The 21347-nt window shown below is 37.8% G+C and overlaps 1 protein-coding gene across 1 annotated transcript; it reads left to right on the top strand.

Moving 5' to 3' along the window:
- The first annotated feature begins 436 nt into the window (after nt 1-436).
- On the top strand, nt 437-13428 carry ldhd (lactate dehydrogenase D). Its single transcript, XM_015401393.1, has 11 exons — nt 437-577; nt 2197-2309; nt 2424-2565; nt 2680-2821; nt 4856-5015; nt 5105-5304; nt 5481-5609; nt 5772-5899; nt 6876-6966; nt 7977-8088; nt 12951-13428. Exons 1-11 carry the CDS (start codon nt 485-487, stop codon nt 13129-13131), a joined length of 1491 nt encoding a protein of 496 aa, XP_015256879.1. The 5' UTR covers nt 437-484; the 3' UTR covers nt 13132-13428.
- Nucleotides 13429-21347: the final 7919 nt, after the last annotated feature.

The raw sequence follows: 21347 nt of genomic DNA, 5'->3' as shown, positions 1-21347 counted from the left end.
AGTGTGAAAGTATTTTTTTTTTCTTACGTTTTGGTTCAATTTTTTCGTGATTAGCTTGAATCTTTGTAGTTTAAAACATGAATGTGATCCCCTGCTTACTGGAACTTGATGTTTTATCATGATTGAAAAGAAGTGGGAGTTGCAAAAGCTTTTTATTAATATAGAACAGACCTTATAACAGCATGTGTGCCTTTAAGTGTTTATCTGTCAAAGATGATACAGATAATAATCTTAATATATAAAAAATAAATGTGAATATATTTCAATAAATGATTATTAAACAGTTTTATTTTAGCTTTAGACTTCATTTTTTCAAAATAAAATTTAAGACAAAAGTGAAGAAAACATTCAAGAGGGGAAGAAAGGTCAGACCCGTGCCTTGTTTTATTTTGAAAAGTATTCAGCGGAAGTGTTTGGTGTGTCGTTGATCATTGCGATCTTAACCAACCAATAAACGGGTCAGAGAGCGCAGCGCAGGTAAACAATGTTCCCAGGTTTGTCAGGGAGCCGTGGGCTGCTGTCTCTCCGGCGGAGCCTCATTCACAGCCGCTACGTCAGCTTAGAAAACACCGCCAGGGTAAGTCCTCCTAACCTGACAACAGCATGTCTCGCTCCGCCCATGCATCTGGCTGTTGTCAGGTTAAAGTCCTCCACCTCCGTTAAACAGAAGGTGCTTAAAGAGGAAGCAGGAGAAGTAAAGGTTATCCTTGAGTTGGAGGAAGGTTGGAGCCCTAAATGGGAAACGGAAATTATTCAGGTTATTTAGCCTATTGCAATTGGTTTCAACATATATAGCTATCTTTTGGCACCCCTTATTTTTTTTTATTTTTATTTTTTTTGTGTGTTTTTTATATTTTATTTTTATTATATTATTATATTTTTTTTATTACTTTTTTGACAGCTCTATTCTATCTCAACTTGATTGAAAACTAAACAGCGTCAATATTGACACCATGTAATCTCTCCTTTTGTGAACAAGCTCTTCTACGTTACTGCATATTTTTCCCCCTAAACGTAAAGCAAGTAAACTTATGAAATGTCTGAGGTAAAGACCCCAATTTATGATTTTTCTGTAAACTTCAAGGCGAGCTTACGTTTGAATTAGCTTAAAACCATCTGCGCTTCTGACAGCTAATGATGCATTCAAGTACACCCAGTAAAATGCTCACTCTATCATGTTAATTTGTAGTAATTAACTGATTCAAACAGATTCCTCATCTGGTTGCAGAGGGCCAACTTGGTTAGCTTCTAATTGAAGTCCGGGTTAATGGTCAACACGTCTCAGTCTATCAGTGTGTTTTGATCCCATGGTTTGAGTCTGAAACCAGTGACTACTACTGAACCAAATCCATTTAGTTTAAACATCAGCAAAGCCAGATGGCTGTTGTGATGGAGTTTTTCCTCTCCACTGTCGCTACAAGCATGCTTAGTGTGAGGGATTGCTGAAGAGTCAATGAGTCGATGCAATCAGCTGGTTTTCCTTTAGATAGAAAACTTTGAATCAATCTGACTGGATGATCTGGTTGATCTGGATCTATAAATTGACCTGAGATGACATGATGTGAATTGGGGCTATAGATACTGAATTTAAATTTAATTTAATTGATGTCCAGATATGCAATGAACAATTCCGTAAAAATCCTCACCTTCTCTCCCCCAGGATTGTTCTTTTTTCCATGACTTATACATTTTTCATAACTTTTAAAAAATTTCAGTGTCAGACAAAAAAATGGAAGTAAATATAAAATGCAGTTTTGAAATGAAAATTTCGTTTAATAAAAAACCCCCAAAATTCTAAATTTACATGGTTAACTTTTGTTTTCAACACACTTTTGCTGACTTTTCTTTCCAAACTAAATATCATTCCCACACAGTACAAATGCTAGGCCATGTGTAAATATAGATGTGCAGTTATTACCCATATATGTTTGTTTTTTTACGCTTTAATGAACTTTTAAATTGATAAAAGGTAGACAATACACCGAGGTGAAACCGGATATCAGTGAACAGTTCATTTTAGTGATTAAACACAACACAAACCTGTACATATTCATTTCACACAGTGATGTAAGTCATGTTTTTATTTCTGTTAATTTGGTTTATTATCACTTGCAACCAAATTAGAAATTTCAACACTGTTTCTCAAAAACATATCACATCAGACTAATTGAAGAATTGATTCTTGTGTTTTTGCAGAAGGCTGCAGTGAGCAGGGTTCTGTCTGAGTTTAGATCTATATGTGGGGAGGAGGGCGTCTCGCTTGGCGAAGCCGTCAGAGAGCAGCATGGTAAAGATGAATCGGTACACAGGTCAGCTGTTATCTGTTTACTAAACTGAACCAAATCTTCTAAGCTCCGGTTTTAAAGATTACATGCTATTTTTTTGTAAAGCAGTGATAAGAATCTTGCATTGTTTCTGTGCAGATGTCGACCCCCAGATGTGGTGGTGTTCCCACGCTGTGTGGAGGAGGTCAGTGCTCTGGCAAAAGTCTGCCACGACCACAACCTTCCCATCATCCCTTTCGGCACCGGGACCGGTTTGGAAGGAGGAGTCGGTGCTGTGAAAGTGAGAGAATATCAGCATCAGTATTGCTGCCATGGCTGCAAGCAGCGCAGCAATGAAAGGCTCTGTTTCCAGGAGCATTTTTAATTGCTTATCATTAAATTAAACTTTGCTCAGGGCGGCGTGTGCTTCAGTTTGAGAAACATGGATCAGATCCTGGACCTTCACCCAGAGGACTTTGATGTGACCGTTGAGCCTGGTGTGACCAGAAAAGCCCTTAACGCCTACCTACGAGACACAGGCCTCTGGTTTCCTGTAGGTCAGTCACACCTTTCCCTGTATTCAGTCTTTTTCTGCTGTCAAACTGCTCTCAGGTGAAATTCTCCCTCTAACCTGCCCGCTCGCACAATTGTCCACTGCTCCCTCATTCTCAGCGCACAGGAAAATCAGTTCGGCACATAAAACTAAATCCAACATAAACTGTAAATCAGTTAGAATAATAACATAATAATATTCTTATCTGGATCATTTTGAATACATGTTTAATATTATTTTACCACTTCAAACCAACAATATTGGCGAAACAACTGTCGTCCCCTTTGAATTTCGTTAGATAATATGGAGCAAACAAGAACAGTTTGTGCTTGCCTTACCACACTAAATATTATAAGAATAAAAACAATAAAAAGCAGCGAATGCATTCCTCTTTCTATTATTCTATTTGGATTCTTATAACATCTCAACCTGCTGGACACTGGACACATAAGGTGGCTTTATTGAATATGCTGGTGAAGATTCTCAGTCATCCAGATTCATTCCAAAAAAGTGAAAAGACAATCCACTGGACTTTGTTTCCAAGTTTGAAGACGTTGCGCTTCCCATCCAGGAAGCTTTTTCAGCTCAAAAAGTCATATTTATTTACTTAATTATTATTCAATTCAAACTCAACGCTAACATTGATCTAGATACTCTTTAAGGCCATTTTCAAATATCAATTTCAAATTAATTTTATAGTAGAAAACAATACATTTTAGAATTAGATTTGGATGAATATGTGTAATAAAACATCAGTATCGTTTAAAAAAAGGTTCAGCAAATTCCGAGCATTGGGAACCTCTACAGATGTATAGATAAAAAAATCCAACAGGATGAAGATTGTTGGCCGGGTGCCTTAATTATTTAGCCTTTCAGAACGATGAAGTTCTCTGGTTTGTAACAGCCCTGCTATCCAACATTCACGCACCGCAGGAACATCCCCCACATTTCACTGTCTACCTGGTGACAGGGTTCTCACCTGTCCTTGAAATTCTTGAAAGTTTGTGAATTTAAAACCATTTGTTCAAGGCCCTGGAGAGTTTTTTTTTGGAAAAATTCCATAAAAAGACACCTATCCTTATTAAAAAGAGGGATTTAGATTTCCTACTACAAGGTGTTTATCCAGATGAAAACTGGCTATTACANTTTTGGTGTCGATCATTCGATTTCATCCTGGACACTACAGAAAATGGGCTAAAAGTTTTAAAAACCGGAATTCTCCTTTAATTATTTAGCCTTTCAGAGCGATGAAGTTCACTGGTTTGTAACAGCCCTGCTATCCAACATTCACGCAGCGCAGGAACATCCCCCACATTTCACCGTCTACCTGGTGATAGGGTTCTCACCTGTCCTTGAAATCCTTGAAAGTTTGTGAATTTCAAACCATTTGTTCAAGGCCCTGGAGAGTTTTTTTTTTTTTTTGAAAAATTCCATAAAAAGACACCTATCCTTATTAAAAAGAGGGATTTAGATTTCCTACTACAAGGTGTTTATCCAGATGAAAACTGGCTATTACACTTTTTTCACTTTTTTTATGGACACCTTCTCTTATAGCAGGGTGAAATTAACGGGGTTCTGCAGTGTTAAAATTAACTGGATCTCATTATGCTAAACCTGACAAACTTTTCACCTCGAATATTCATTTATTCACGACTAGATGGCATATGACGGTTATATAAGGCTTAAAGAAATTAAAGATTTTTTGCAACACATTTGCCGGGCTGCAGCACAGTCCATCACTAGGCGTATCCACGTATTGTGGATATAATTCTTAGGATTTGAACATGTTTCATATGTTTTCTAATAATACTGCTTTCTTTTATTTCTGTTGATCCAGAAACTTTTGTTCCATTCAGTTTTTTTTTATTGAATTTGCATTATATTAAAACTGTTTATGTATAGAATTCAGCAGCTATATGCCACAAAATCTTACATTCGGGTTTTAGGGACTTGGTCCTGAAAAGTCCTTGAAAGGACCTTAAATTTGATGTCTACCTAAGTGTGGAACCCTGCAGTAATCTAGCTGTACTTGCTTTAGATCCTGGAGCCGATGCTTCCCTGTGTGGCATGGCTGCCACCAGTGCCTCTGGGACTAACGCCGTGCGTTATGGGACCATGAGAGAAAACGTCATGAACCTGGAGGTGGTTTTGTCCGATGGAACGGTCATACATACGGCCGGGAAAGGCAGGCGTCCCAGGTGCTTCATCAGTCACATACGCTCTGCAGCTTTTTCTCTTGTGGTTTTATTATTTAGTTTTTTTTTTTTTGTTCTTTTTTGTTTTTTAGGAAAACCTCTGCAGGATACAATCTGACAAACCTGTTTGTGGGCTCAGAGGGCACATTGGGGATTATTACCAAGACGACGTTACGGCTGTACGGCATCCCAGAGGCCATGGTGTCGGCTGTCTGCTCTTTTCCTTCAGTACAGGCTGCTGTAGACAGCACCGTGCAGATCCTACAGGCTGGAGTCCCCATCGCCCGCATCGGTAAGGAAACAAGGACACAGCACATTTATTTAAAGGTTGCATTGTAAGGAAAAAATAAATATGGGCTCAAATCCCCTGGCAGTTAAAATTCACATAAACCAAAATAAAAAAAAAATGTTTATAAAATGTTGTCTTTATCTCCCCAACCCGTTTCTGCTGTGTGTTTATACCTTTAGAGTTTCTGGATGATGTGATGATCGATGCGTGCAACAAGTTCAGCTCCCTGTCCTACCCGGTCACCCCGACTCTGTTCCTAGAGTTTCACGGATCAGAACGCAGCCTGGAAGAACAAGTCACCACAGCGGGTGTGTGAGACTGGAGGGAATTCACTGATAGCTAGGACTTCTTATATTTTATGTGTTAGGGTAACAGTAGCGCTGAAACCAGCTGTTTTACGTGACGGAAAATCAGGAGTCAAACAAAATCCTCAGGCTATGTATGTGGTTTTTGTTTTTTGTTTTCTGCAGAGGAGATCACGCAGAGCAATGAAGGCTCCGACTTCCAGTGGGCTCGAGATGCAGAGACGAGGAACCGGCTGTGGAAAGCTCGTCATGATGCCTGGTACGCCGCGCAGGCGCTCAGGCCGGGCTGCAAGGTACAGCGAATCAGGACAGTAAAACATGGAGCACTGCACATTTAAAATACAAACAAACTAAGAAGTTGTTTGGTTTTATACTACTAGACTTTTAATACTAAGGGGAAAAAATGAAATCAGAGTTACTGTTGCAAGAAGAAGACAGCTATTCTTCCAGAATGTCTTCTTGAAAGTTTCTGCCTGTAAATATGGATGAGTTGCTCTGTGGGAAAAGAGGAATTGCATCTTTATTTATCGTAAAACATGACCAAAATTGATAAAAGTGATAACCTTTATTTTCTTCATAATATATATTTCAGTAAAGGGGTAAGGATTTATTAAAATTTATCCTAAATATTTTGGGAAATGTAAAAACATTATAGAAAGATTTTCTCCTTAAACATTCATATCACTGCATATATTAGTTTTTTTCCTGTTTATATATTTATTTTTTAATGTTGACATATTGTATGAAATAATCTGGGGTCCAGTAAAAAAAAGACCAATAAATGCAAATGTCTGCCATAAATAAATAGTGAAATAGTGAATTTATTTTAAGACAACACCATAACGTAACACAGATTTGTTAATAATGTATTTTTGCATTTTCTGTTTGTGTTTTAAACATGTTTGACCAAATAGTTTCTATCAGGTAAAAATAACTCGACTGACATCGAATAAATTCAAACCAACTTCCATCAACATTTATATAGTTTTTTTTATTTATTATTTATATCTTGAGTATGTTAAAGGCTTTTGTTTTTATAAATTAAATTTACAATGCTGTCATGTACAAAGTTTAAAGAGTTTTGTCTTAACCTTTTATAATATTGACTGCAGGATTTTAATGGTCTTTTCTATTAAACTAAATGTAATAATGGTTTTGTTTTATTATACCAGAATCTGTCTAAATCAATAGAATATATACTGTATTATGGTAACTGAGTGAGCCTGAGGTACTGTGACATCATCTCGTCTGTATGTGTGTTTTATGAAGGCTTATTCTACAGATGTGTGCGTCCCTCTGTCAGAACTCCCCCGGATTATCGTGGAGACAAAGAAAGACCTGCTGGAGAGCAAGCTGACTGGTGAGTCAAGGACCTGGAATCAAACTGAAATCGTTTATTGTCCCCGAGGGGCATTTTATTTAAAGCAGTTAACAAATAAACACAGAAGATGAGCTCTTATCCAAAATATTAATAAAAAGGGAAATAAATCAAAATATTACAGGATAAACCAAAACTCCAGGCAGAAGAATTATTGGAACTTATTAAAAAAAACATCAGCTAAGGCTGGGTTCAGCAACCCAAACTGTTCAAAGAGCCAAAAAAACAAATCTGTCTGGAGCTGCAAAAATGTAAAAGTCTTATATAAGATGTTTGGCTACACAGGCTCCAAGTGTATTAGCCCACTATAGAAAAGGACTACATGGGCGTAAATATGTAAGAAGCATTCATGATTAAATGGTTATCCAGGATTAAATGTCACATCATGTGACTACTCTGCTGTACGATATGTTATGCTTTAAGTTTAAATTACATTACAATTAAAAATTTTTGTTACATTGATTACATTATAGAAACAAAGTAAAAAAATCAGATTGTTTATTTAAAATTTTTATTTTGAGGATTTGGGATTAAAAAATGGAGGAAAGTTCGCTTACCTGCATCAGAGCGCTACCAGTTTGATCTGGGATTGGTTTTCCATCCTTGCAACAAAACTAGCAGCAGCAGTGGAGATTGGAGATGCACACACACACACAAAAATTGAAGCACAGTTAAACGCGTGTGTCTCAAATATGAAACACAATACATATATACATTGTGGCAAATAAATGTCAAAATGTGTAAATTCTTGAGATTTGTTCTCCGTCATGCCTGCTGCTAGCATGTTTTTGTGCTAGATGAAAATTAGGCCCTTATTCTTTCATTTCCGTCTTTGACTTCCCCCTCTGATGGTTAGGAAAAAATCACAGAAAAAGCAGGAGTGAAAAAAGTAGAGGCTTATAATCCAGAAAATAAGGTATTCTTTCAAAATGTTCTGTATCTTATCCAATGTGCCCTTTAGACTTGATGGAAATGGATATATTCTGTTTCAGGTCCTATAGCTGGGCATGTTGGTGATGGCAACTTCCACTGTCTGATGGTTGTGGATCCAAATGACTCAGATGAGCTGCAGCGGGTCCACCTGTTCACAGAGAGGCTGGCCAGGTAATCTACACCAAACCTGCAAACATTTCTACACAGAGTGGACAGTAAAAACTGAATACATTTGAAATTATAGCAGATTTAACAACAGATTAAACAAAAATGTGTAAAAGAATCAGAAATTGAGATTTATATAAGATGGAAATAGATTTTGGGTTATTTCTAAACAATCTTAGATCATCAAGGTTTACAATCATCAGCTGTCACGGGTTTGAAAGGGGACTAGAACTGCCCACCATGTGAAAACAAAACTGATCGTTTGTGCAGAAGCAACCAAGGAACCACTGGCAATTTCAAAGCCCCATGAATCAATGAACCAATTTGACACAATTGTCCAAAACTCCTCAGCATGCTCGATACATTTGATACAGTTTAGAATGGCGGCATCTGCTGGATAGCTTTTAGAACTACAATTGAGCAGGTATTTTTTTTTTTTTTTGTATTTGAGATTCCAAACGCAATGACGTAACCCAGGAGTCAGCAACCCAAACTGCTCAATGAGCCATATTGGAAGTCTTATATAAGCCTTATATAAGCCTTATATGGCAACACAGGCTTTAAGTGTATTAGCCCACTATAAAAAAAAAGGACTATGTGGTCTTAAATATATAATAAGCATTCATGATTAAATTTTTGTCCTGTAGCAAATGTCACATAGTAGCATGAGGTGAGGGAGGAGCAGTGAAGGCTCTCACCTCTACAGTTCACCACCCTTCACAACGCGGTTTAGGTTTTGTTGCATTGATGAAATTATAGAAATACGATAAAGGAATCTTTCTATGGTGGACGTGTTTCTGTTGGGAGGAGTTGATTGAGTCGTGAGGAACCAAGCAGGAACTGACATCCATCATGGCGTCGCTCTCTAACCCTGAAATCCCACATCCTCCCTCACCAGCGTTCCTTGGTGTTATTTTTATTTTGAGGATTTGTGGGGGGAAAATTGAAAAAAAAAATCACATACCTGCATCAGAGCGCTACCTGTTTGATCTGTGGACGTTTTTTTCATGCCTGAAACAAAACTAGCAGCAGTAGTGGAGTCTGGAGATGCAATCCATTTCTTAAATCCATCTTTGCTCTCCTCTAATTTATCCAGAAGTTCTGCAATCCCACTTTTTCTCTCACTCACAACTTTGTGATTTTTATTATTTGACAAATTCTCCTGCTAAAGCGAAAATGCAGGCAAACCTTCCGCATTAATAATGAAAGCAAATGATTTGGTCCATTGATCTTTGAATCACCTGTTCTCATCAGGTATCTTCCTTTTCTCCCCTTTGGGATCCATGGTCTGAGACACACTTCCTTTGCCGGGCACCGCGCCGCGCTGAGACGTGTTGCAGGCTTTGACCACTGATCGCTATCGCTATGACGCACATTTTCGTTCAAATAAATGTTTACATATATTGTTTAAATGTATTTCTTAAACAAATGTTTACAGCATTATAGAACATAATAAATGTCTGTTTCACCTCCTGCAAACCATTTTAAAATAAAAAATACATTTTTCATACATTTTTGAAAAAGCTCCAGGGAGCCGCATGCGGCTCTGTAGCCACGGGTTGCCGACCCCTGCCTTAACCACTAGGCCGCCACTACCCAAAGATGGCATTAGCATGAAGGGTCTTGCCTAAGGACCCGCACTGGCAGCTCATCCCCCCCAGCTGGGATACGAATCCAGGCTTCCTGTTTGCAGGACAGGTGATTTACCACTTGAGCTAGCCAGCCGCTAAAATTAGAGTGTCCTAATGTCCGCATTATTTCACTGAATCTGTTTGTTCCATAATAATAATAATAGTATTGATAATGATTGTATAAATAATAAAAAAAACTAATGTCTGACCTAGGAAACTGCAATATGATAAACAGCCCTTCTGATGCAGAACAGCTTTGTGACGATGTGGTCCAGTCACTATGTATCCACATTCTAACCTACCCTGGTTCCTGGGCTGTGTATAACTCGTTCGGCAGATTGGTTAACATGTAAATTCGAATCTCTCCCTGTTCCTCTATTTTATATCTGTATTTTTTTGCTAATTTATGTTAATAAGGTAACTTCCCGGCCTGTGTGGTCTAATATTTAAGTGAGCTACAACTGTATAAATAGATTGGAACCAACTCTGCTGCCCAGTAGTTCCCAGAGGTTCTGCATGTTCCTGCTGTGGTTCTGACTGATGAAGATGATCGTATTATAGGAGAAGCATCAATAATTTATGGGACATGTCATGTGAATAAATATCTTTTATAAATTAATAAGTGGATGACTGTGGTAGGTAGAGACGTGTGTGTGTGTCTCTATTTTAGATCTATGTGCATGAAGCAAACTATTCTGAATCTATTCTTAACTAGACTTAGATATAAAAATAATTCTAAAAAGTCTTTAAATAAACCCAAATGGAAAAAATCCCACGTTTTAGCTGCGATTCTGATGCATTTAAATACTTCAGTGGTATTGAAACGCCCAGATCATTCAGATTTACTGTGAGGCTTGATACGAATTGTGACGTAACGAGGCCTCACTAGCAGCCCCCACATGACTGGGTTGCGCTTCAAACATTTCTCAGTGAGACTTCTGGTGCAAAAAGATTAAAGCTGTGTCGAGCAGACTGACTAGAGCCTAACATCACTAGCACGCATCATCTACAGTTTACTGAAATAAGATGATCATCCCTGTTAAAATTCAGAGTAAAGCCGGGCTTACACTGCGATTTTTTTATTTTATTTTTTGCCCTTTTCGGGTCGACTTTCCAGTTGTGCGAGAATTTTTGTGCATCGTATAGTGTACAGGGGTTAACAAGGGGCGATCTGTCTCTCAAGACTACTTCCCAAAATCAAACATATTTGATTTTCAGTCGACCGTCGTGGGCAAATCGCTCAGTGCGCAAACAAGGATTCTTCTTCTTCTTCTTCCACTCAGACGAAAACACAGAAGCATGGCGGATGCGAGTGAAATGGAGTCCTTTCTGTCAAATTGGCAGACCATAGTAGCCACGTTAGCTCAGCCATGTCTTTGTCCAAATACATTGTCGCCTTTTCTTTTTAGGGCTTTCAGCACTAAATTGCCCAAATTGCCAAGGCAGCACATTTCACTCTAGTGAGTTTCATATTCTTCTTCTAGACGTTTGGCTTCTGGATAAACGCATCCCAGTAGCGCCATCTCACTGCGGAGCTGAGTCCGACTTGGATTTTAGACATACACAGGGTTCCTGCGGGTCCTTAAAAAGTCTTAGAAGGCATTGAATTCTTCAAAATAAAACTAAGGCCTTAATTGGTATTAAAATGTCTTAAATCAGTCTTTTGTAGGTCTTAATTTTTAAAACATCATAAATAGGATTATTTTTATTACAATTTATTTTTGTAATCCAAATAAAACGTTAATATTGACAATTTTATTTATTTTTTTTAAATAAAAAAAAAATAACGGCTCGCCATTATTGGTTCCGTCCCGATAGCGGAACCAATAAAGCGTTGTTGCAGCCGGGACATTTGGGAGATGCACCATTAACTTTTTGTCTGGAAAATATGAGCAAGTGTAAATGTAACCAAAATAGTCTCCAGCCAAGAGTTTCCTCCATGGCTAAAACCAGGGAACATACATGAGGCTCAGTGGATTTATGCAAGAAGTCATTCAAGCTCAGAACGATGGGAATTAAGGCAGTGGAGTCGCACATGCGAAGCACGAAACACAAAGCGTCTAAATGGAGTTAGAGAGAAACAGCCGGTATTTCTCAGTTTAGTTCCACCCTTGTCTCTGCAACGCCTCCACTTATCACCAAATCAAACAGACTAAGAAAACCATAGAAAGAAAAATAGCTGCTAAAAAGACTTAGCACTGGTTATGTTGGGGCTTTAAAACTGATTTGTTTTGTTCCCTGCTAAAACAAAGTTTGTGAATTCAGTTAAATAATTGTTAAAATATATCTGTCATTTGTGTGTTTTTAGCTTTCTTCCTGTATGGGAAGCTTTTCAACATTTGAAACATTAGAGCAGTGGTTTATGTTAAAATAAACTTTTGGGTTAAGTTGTCGCAAGCAGGTTTTTTCTTGTGTTTCTTGTGAATTTGGTCTTAAATTTTTCTTTCAAGTGGCATTAAAAAGTCTTAAAAGACTTGAATTTAACTCGCCTGATGCTGTAGGAACCCTGCATACAGTGTGAGCTGGTAGATAGCATCATTCACCCACATGTGAAGGGAATTTTGTTCTGTTATTGGCATTATAAATGGAGTCCTGAAATTAAGCTTAGAATTTTCTAAAAAGCTGAGCAAAAAAAAAAAAAACCATGTATGTAACCAGAGTCAGCTACAGGCGTGTAAATGAAATAAAATGTCAAATAATGTGACTAATAAGCTCAAACTGCAGCCTTCTCTGTTTGGAACGGTCGACAACATTTAAGTGTTTCAATGGTTTATTTTTCTGTCTTATGTGAGAAAACTGGAAGGAAGGGGGATATTATTTTCCCTGAATGCTTTAGTGCTGCACTTGGGGAATAAAAGAAACATTCAGGGAAAGCAAAAAAATAAAAAACAAAATGGTTTCATTGACCCAATTACGTCTCTAGAAGATGGATCTAGATCACTGTAGAGCTTATTGACCTGAAACTCTCCATTATGGCTGAATTAAAACAGTCCTACTAAGAAGAGTTGGGCAGTATTGTTTTTTTCTGTCTGTAAATAAGAAAATCATTTGAAAAAAGTTGTATTATTTATTTAATGTAAGGAATGAGAAAGTAAAGTACCATAAGCGCCCATAAAAAGACTAGAGAAACAGGATTTTTTGGGCCGTTGAGACGGAACTGATTGTGTAACAAAACAAAAAAAGTTCATATATACATGTTTGTCATTCATATTATAATAAAATGATTTTGTTCTGCAGGCGTGCATTGGCCATGGACGGCACATGTACAGGAGAGCATGGCGTTGGTTTGGGAAAGAGGGCGCTGCTATGTGAGGAGGTGGGACCTCTGGCCATGCAGGTCATGCAGGGACTCAAGGAGAGTCTGGACCCAAAGAACCTGATGAATCCTGGGAAAGTCCTTCTCAAAGGAGAGTCGTAAACTGAACTCTCCTCACAGAGAGATTAGAGCATAACACACGAATGCAGTGAAAATCCCTTAGGTTGTTATTGTTCTCCATCAGAAAGAAAAAAAAAAAGAATAGCATTTGTTTCCACCATAGTTTCTGTTTGATGCACCTGGAAAAAATAAAATATAGCAGCTGATTTTATTTTTAATTACTTGAAATAATGGAAATGTGTCAAAGTAATCTTTAGTTTTTAGCCTGATTGTACTAATTTTGCTACAGCCTTACCAGTATGTGTAATCTATTATTGTATTTGTGAATAAATTTTATTTCATAAACCATTTTTGAAATGCCACAACAGCATTATGTTTTGGTCCTTCTCATTAAAGCTACAAGTTATTATTTTTTTTCCAAACTTGAAATTGCAATAATAAAGAGTTAAACTTCTTTATTTGCATGTTTGCAAATATGAAACATGGTTAAGCACAAATCTTATTAGTCTAACAAATAATTTTAAGACAAGAGATGTTATACAAAGATTAATTTGAATTCACAAATGCATAAAGCAGAACATCATAAAAAATATTATTTTGTGCTTTACAGTCATTTGAGAAGTGAAACATAATCCCAGCTGTTATTTTTGATTTTTCATTATAAAAGTTATAGCTAAAACACACTTTGAATGCACATCTAAGAAAATGTGAATATTAGAGCAATTAAATTGATATTTATCACAGGAACATCATCCTACTGGACTGTATGTCCATGAGCTGAGGAGTAAATACTTCTTGTAGCTTCCTTGGATCAATGCAGCTTGGTATGGTATGGAGATGATCATCTGTGACTCTGCTGAGAAGCTGCATCTGAGCCGCCTTTAGGTCATCCTCAGGCGTCCCGTTCTTCTAGAAAACTCCATAGATTCCTTGTCGGGTTCAGTCATGCCACAGGTGTTAGAGCAGGTATTGTTACTTTTGGTCGCGGAGCGATGAATCTGTGTTCTAATGCCTCTAATTAGACTGTTGCTCTGACTTTGAACTTGATAAAACAAAGTGGACCAACAAGAAACGATGAAGGGGCTCCCAAAATGATCACAGCAGGAGGCCGTAGACCCGACCTCTAGCAACTTCAGAGATTCTGTTTGTTTATATGGAGTCAATTTTGGTCCATTATTGTTTCAAGAGATGTTTTATAAATAGAAATTAAAAAAATGTCTTGATTAAAAATATGTTTTTAGAGTAACGCAGATTCTAATATTCATAACATAATGTAATAATATATAATTTAATCTGAATATTATAGATAATATTCAGATATGTAGATTCTAATATTTCAAATGTATATGTTCTCTGAAATTTAGTTTTTCCAATTTTTATTTAGCTAAATTTCTCTTTTTCAGATTGAGTTTCCCACATTGTATTTTTTTTAACTTGCATAATACAGATCATATAACCTTCACTTCTGGGGTGAGGAGGGAAGATGTCAGCAGTGACTTTTTTATTGGTAAATATGCGCATCAAAAGCATTCATTTGTTTCAGGCCTCAGGTGTAGAGAATGTAATTTAGAAAAAAAAATGTAATTTTAAAAAGTCAATCTGAGAAGGAGAAATTTTGAAAAAAAAAGAATGCATTAAATTGGAAAAATAAAAGAAATAAAGTTTGAAAAGAAAATTATGACAATTATGTTTGAAAATATGACAAAAAAGCAAAGGTACCAACAAAATCTTTTTTTTTTTTTATTCATAAGCTTGGCAAAGTTTTATTTTTGGATAGATTTTTTTTTTTTAAGTTTAATTTCTAAAACGCCTTCTTCAATTGCAACAACAATGTAGCAAAATGTACCCCATAGTTTAGGGGAAACAATGAAATTTTAATTAAATTGTGGGTAAATTGTCCAGTACTCTCCTCCTCCACATAGTGTCAGCATTACATCCATTTTCTACAAGTTCTGCTCACCATGTGAATCCTGTTGAAATGTGATTAATATTCGCTTATTTCTGCTGCTCTGTTTCCTTACATGTTGGTTCAGCTGCTGCGTGGATATTTGCAAAGAGGCAGTTCTAAAACAAACAGGCAGAGCTTCTGGGCTGATGTAAAATCTTTGTTGAATATTGAATTTGTCTCTCAGTTTTAAGACCGTTTGTTTTTATTACTGGTATTGATTTTTACAAGGCTCCCGGGCCCCTGTCCATACAGACATAGATGACAGATTGAATTATTTTGTTTATGTTCTGTGGTACAAATGTCTGGTTTAGAGATTAAACACTGTTCATAAAATGGGACAAATTTACCCAAAATTAACCCAGAAGCAAAAATCAAAAGGAAACATCCAGAGAAAAAATAAAGATGCAATGATAATCTAAGCGATTTGCTACAGAATAAATACAATTTTGATATGATTTTAGACACAGGGACCCCAGATGAAGTTATACTGGGAATAGATGCAGAACTAAAACAATAATACAGCTTTAAATAATATCAAGATAACTTTGCCCCAAAGCCATCCAACATAACTGACCAATGAAAACAACTTACAAAGACATATGGCAGTTATAATATATAAATATATAAAACAGTTATAATCCCAAAGAAGGACAATAAATATAAACTAATGAGATATGGCTCCACATAACAACAAAATGCTGACTGAACATAAAAAATGACAAAATGATTGTACTGAAATAAATCAACAACAAATCAGACATATAGATCAGAGGCTGAAATGAAAAACCCACTGGGAGACAAAAAGTTATCAAGTTCCTACTTGTTCTTTACAAAGACTCTGAACTTTAACATTTAGAAAAGCTCAAAGAATCCCCTATAAGAGTTAAAACATTTAATTTCCCTGCAGAGATCAGTAAAATATCTATGACTTAATTTTACTTAAACTGAAACAAACTGAATTGAATCAAACTGAACAGAGTTACAGCAAATTGATAATGTGGGTAATATGTGAATTAGTATTTATTTTTAATAGATTTGCAAGTATCTCCAAAAACGTTTTCTCATTGATATCATGGGAATTTGTGTATTTTATTTTGAGAAAAGATATTAATTTAAGAACATTGAAAAAACTTTGTAACTATATTAAATATTGAGAACTTGCCGCTGAATGAAGACGTTCAAAGATGACATGATCTTCACGCTGATGACTGGTTTAATTATTCATTCCATTCACCTATCTAACTGCGCCCAGCTTCTGCTCACTGCTCATCTGATCCACCTGTTCATGCCTCTATTTAAGGCGCTTCCATCCAGTCATCAGTGCCAGATTATTCTTGTTCCCTCTAGCCAGTGGTGAGAGTGTTTTAAGAGTTTCTTGGTGTTTCTGATTTCCTGTTCCGCCTCTCAACCACTGAACCAGCCTGATCCTGTTCCGATCTGTTTGCGCGACCTGTCTTCGGACTCCTGCATGTTTTCCGGGGCAGCAGCATCTGGGACATTCTGGGCGGCGCCTGCCGCATCTTTCTGGCAGCTCCGGCTGGATCCTGCATCATTCTCTCGGCATGGACAGAACTTGTAAACCAGGTTAGTGACTCACGTTCAAAACCTTCCTCCGTCAGATTTACATGGTCACTTACCTGTGTTTCTCACCTGCAACCTAGCCGCTACTTCTTATATCCTTCAGTTTTAAATAAATGTTTTTTTTTATAATTTTATCCCACTGTCTATGTGGCCTAGAATACTGGGTCCTCTGTTGCTAGTCTTGACAGAAGATGAGGAAAAGTTTCTTTTAGACCCAAAATGGGGAAAGCAATAAGACAAGAAATAAAAACATATAGAAAAGATTAATGTTAAAAGAACATTAATTTAAAAATAAACTGTACAGCTAGAAAAGAAAAAAATGTATATCACCAGAAGAACACAATTAACATGAGCAAATAAACAAGGGGGGTCTAAACGTCTTTTTCCATGACTTCATATGAGTTTTAATTTTTTTTTTAGTTCTGGTAAATATTATTTACTGCTTTATTACTGGTGGCTTTATTTGTTATTATTATCCTTTCATGCTCTTGTATTTATAAAGTCCTTTCAGAGTGATTTGTGTTTGGTTTGTTTGAGTCTGTGAGAGCGATTACATACCTGAGCAGCAGAGAGCGGTCCATTTATAGGTCTGCTGTGGTTACAGCAAGTCAGACTTAACAACAGCATACCTTGTTGGGTGGGAAGAAAAAGACAGCTGCAAAAAACCTGAAGAAGACACAGAAACCAGGAGGTATTGAAGACCAAGGAACTTTAAACCAAACATGTGATCAAGAAAAATCAAGCCACACTGTGGGGAAAAAATTATTCCACTATTAAAGTAATACTAAGCAAATTGTAAAGTTTAATATATCAGAACACTAAGAATATTGCACTACTGCAAACCAATATGTATGGGACAATGTAAACAGCCCTACCAGAGCTGCAATAATTTTATATTAGGTGTGAAAGTTCTGATCATCTGACAGCTTATTGCAGAAATTCATATAATAAGCAGTAATAGAAGGCCCCAAAATGACAGCAGCATCGGATCCTGGAGTTCACCCTGCAACCTGTAATCTGGCTTTCAATGTTGATTTACCTCTGCATTGCATACTGATATGCACCTGTCTATGGCTCTGTGAGCCCAAGTGCAGCAGTGACAACAATTTAGCTTTCCACTAGCATGTGTGTGACTCGTGTCGGAGATCAAATGTCAATGATACAGCGAGCTGAGTCCTCCTGACATCACATCCCTACAACAGAGATCATTTTAGCAGCCCACTCCCTTTACTTCCTCTTTGTCCTGTTCCTCTGGGGCTTAAGCTGAAGCCATGCTAGGTGTCCATTTTCCTCTGGAGAAGTCTGATTTTTGCTTCTAAAAACATACTTCCTTCTGCCTACAATCCATAGAGAACGTCATGTCTTTTTCATCACAATCCCACTGAGGCAGATGACAAAAACGACCCGGCTTTTCACCTGGTCAACCCCTGTTGCCACTGTTCTGAACAGGCTGCGGCTACTAAGCTATGAGACGCAGCTCTGAGGTGTATGGAGGCCTTTGTCCTCAACGTGTCATGATCGGCAGGATTTCTAGCCCAATTGCAGAGCACACACACAGAGGCAAAGGAAAAAGTCCAAAGGTTTATTGGATACAGACATGGTTCTTTCCTGGAAGGCAGAGAGGACAAAACGGGTTAGGTTCAGGTTTCCGGTGAAGTTAGAGAGTCAGACAGGCAGGCTGGCTCAGGCTTGCTAACCATAACCGGTTCAACAATCTGGCAAGGAGTGAAGCTCTCTTCCATCTTATGTAGGAAAACCTTAATGAGCTGATGGGGAACAGCTGCTACAGATGAGCACAAGCTCTCAGGAGAGGATCTACGGCGCCCTCTGGTGGGCAAGCCTCTGGATCCCAACAGACAGCAGGAACCCTCAGAAAGGGATCCACATCACCCTCTGGAGGGCAAACCTCTGGAGGGCAAACCTCTGGAGGGCAAACCTCTGGATCCCAACACAACATGGCCGACCCAGGTTCGAAACCGGCCTGTGGTCCTTTGCTGCATGTCTCTCCCTCTTACTCATACCCCCTTTCCTGTCAGCCTACTGTCAGAAAAACAAGCCACTAGTTCCATAAAAAAAAAAAAGAAGAATTCAAGTCTCTCCCAGAGCTGCCTGTTGGATGAGTGTTCCTGAGCTGAACTGAACCAGACATGATCCCCTCCTTTCCACCAAGACAGCAACCAGCTCTTTCTAATCTGATGCTTTCTAAAGTACTAAAAGATTGGGCAAGGTTAGAATAGATATTTTTCCATGCGTTGTAGTTGGTCGTTTTATTTGACCTACATTTTTTTTATTTAAATTGTTGATGGTTTTGCATGTAATGCTAATGCTCACTGAACCTGACTGAACGACCGTCGCTCTGTGTTTTTGTCTTTGTTTATTTTTCCCTTTGTCTGAAAAGTCAGAGTACTACGGTTGGATTGGCTATCATTTCTAGCTTCAACCTACCTCATCTTCAGCCACACATTGTGACGGCCATTTTGGATGAAGTTTGACCTGACTCGACCCCGCCTTGTAGCCAGGCTTTCTGGTGCTATCTGAGTTAACTCATTTTGCCACCATGCTGCTACATTTGAATGCATTTCTGAGTTATTGTTCATTATTCACTGCAAAACTGAATGAACTTTCTCTGTTTTGATTGCATTTAAGATCTATGCATCAATACACTTATCTGCTGCTATTTTAAAGGACACCTTTAAATGCATTAACCCACCAAGCCTTAAAGATTTACATTTACATTACCATTTTGAAACAGTGCCGAGAACGGTCGGAGCACGGTAACCGAGATAACTGTAGAGTGTAAGTGGAACTTAACTAACCTTGACCGTGCTAGACACAACCCAATCGCACTAAATCTAGTACTAGTTCAACAGTTGTGGCTTCTCTGATAACAAAGAGTGCATGAGCAGACCGCGTCAGCTCCTATTTACAGTCAGCTAACTCTTATTGTAGGTTTTCCGCTGTGTCCGGCTTTGTAATTCACAGATCTCTTCCCCTTCTTACAACATGACCTTCTTCTCAGCCTATTAACAATTAATGGAATCAAAAGAGCATGGTGCGAACTGGGATAATGCCCAGACTGAGGTTCTCATTGAAATTTGGGCGGAGGACGCTATCCAGGCACATAAGTTCCTCAATGTTTTATTAGCACAATTCCCACCTTTCGAACTGTACTATCGTGGACCGCCGATAGGAGGCGAGGAAAACTTGCTAGCGTGATTTATAAATGGTCGTAAGAACCAAGCTCGGTCTGAAATCTTTTTCCGAGGGGTATCTTTAAAACAACCTCTTTATTTGACCCTTTATGACTAAAACATGTTTTGATGAGCAGACTGGCACCTCAGTAATTTAGTGTTGATGCACCTAAAAGCCTGTAGCCTATTTTTCTTTTTATACTTTGGGTAGGAAGTTCCAATGCTGTTCGGCAGATGTGACTTAGAGCGCGGCCATGTTGGGTCTGACATAGCAAATATTCGAAGCGTTTTATTCAAGGTGGATTTTGTGGATACTCAGACGAGCCTGGAATCCAGCTCAACTCAAACATCAATAGCAACTCTAGGTAAGTTTAAAAAAGTAAAAACAAAAAACGTGTCAAGTATAAGCGTCAGCTACGAGAACGAGCAGAAAAGTGCTACAGTTCTGTGTTTTGGCCCCGTGATAGCATCATTAAAAAAACTGTTTTTAAAAATACATGATGCCCCTTTTTCCTCTTTAAATAGCTTTACCTTGTGCTTATTGTCAGTAGTGTGTTATGTTTGGATAGTTATCAGATACAATAATATTGTAATAGCGATTATTAGAAAATAAAAATACAGATATTTTAACCTGTGATTATTTATCCAGTGATGGATTTATCATTCAGAGTCAGATCCCGCCATTTTGGTCAGCACTGGAAGAAACAGAGACAATTTCATTTGGCTGGTGATTAATAACTCTGCTAATAACCATAGTCTAAATCACTAAATGTGTGAAGCACAACTGGATTGTAACAGCTGCATGGTCCAGAATCCAACCTTGGGTAAAGAGCCTTGGTGAGTAAGCAAATTTCAGTTATAATCATTTCACTCATAATCATTAATTGGTTTTACTCTTGATTTAAATGACCTATTAATTAACTATGACTCGCAGTTCTAATTATTTATAACTAGAAGCCAATTCTGTTGTTATGGTCTACTGGGTCTGGCTGTAACAATAACATCAAAGTAAATACAGCTTTGCTGTTGAAAAGTATTGCATTCTGCAGATATCCACACTCAAGTATCGAATCAGATCAGAAGAAATATGGAAGGGTTGAATTCGAGTGGGAGGGTTTTAGGGCTGCAGTTTATGGCAGGAAGCATGAATACTAACATGTACTGAACTGTGACATGCTGCAGCAGAGGGAGAGCCCTCTGCTGCAGCTACAAGACAGAATTCCAACATGAACACATCCCCTAACATACCTCAGAGAGTTTTGCTTGGTACAGAGGATGAGAAATCAATCATTTAGGTGTTTGTTGTTATTTCGTGTTGAATTTCCAGGAAAACTCCAGCCTTTGGGGATTTTTTCTGGGGGATTTTAAGTCAGTGAATATAAATCTTCTCATTGCAAGGCAAAGACCTTCCAGATAAGATTTTAGGGACAAATGGAAGAATCCCCATGAGAGTCATTGCAGCACTGGAGAATAATGGTGTCATAACACACCACCAACATATTGAGTGTCATTTGCTCATCTTCTCTTAAATGTTTACT

The sequence above is a fragment of the Cyprinodon variegatus genome, unplaced genomic scaffold, assembly GCF_000732505.1.
Source record: "Cyprinodon variegatus isolate N-32 unplaced genomic scaffold, C_variegatus-1.0 Scaffold1215, whole genome shotgun sequence".
Lineage (NCBI taxonomy): Eukaryota > Metazoa > Chordata > Actinopteri > Cyprinodontiformes > Cyprinodontidae > Cyprinodon > Cyprinodon variegatus.
Note: the sequence above shows the minus strand (reverse complement) of the source record. Positions and strands in the feature narration are given on the sequence as shown.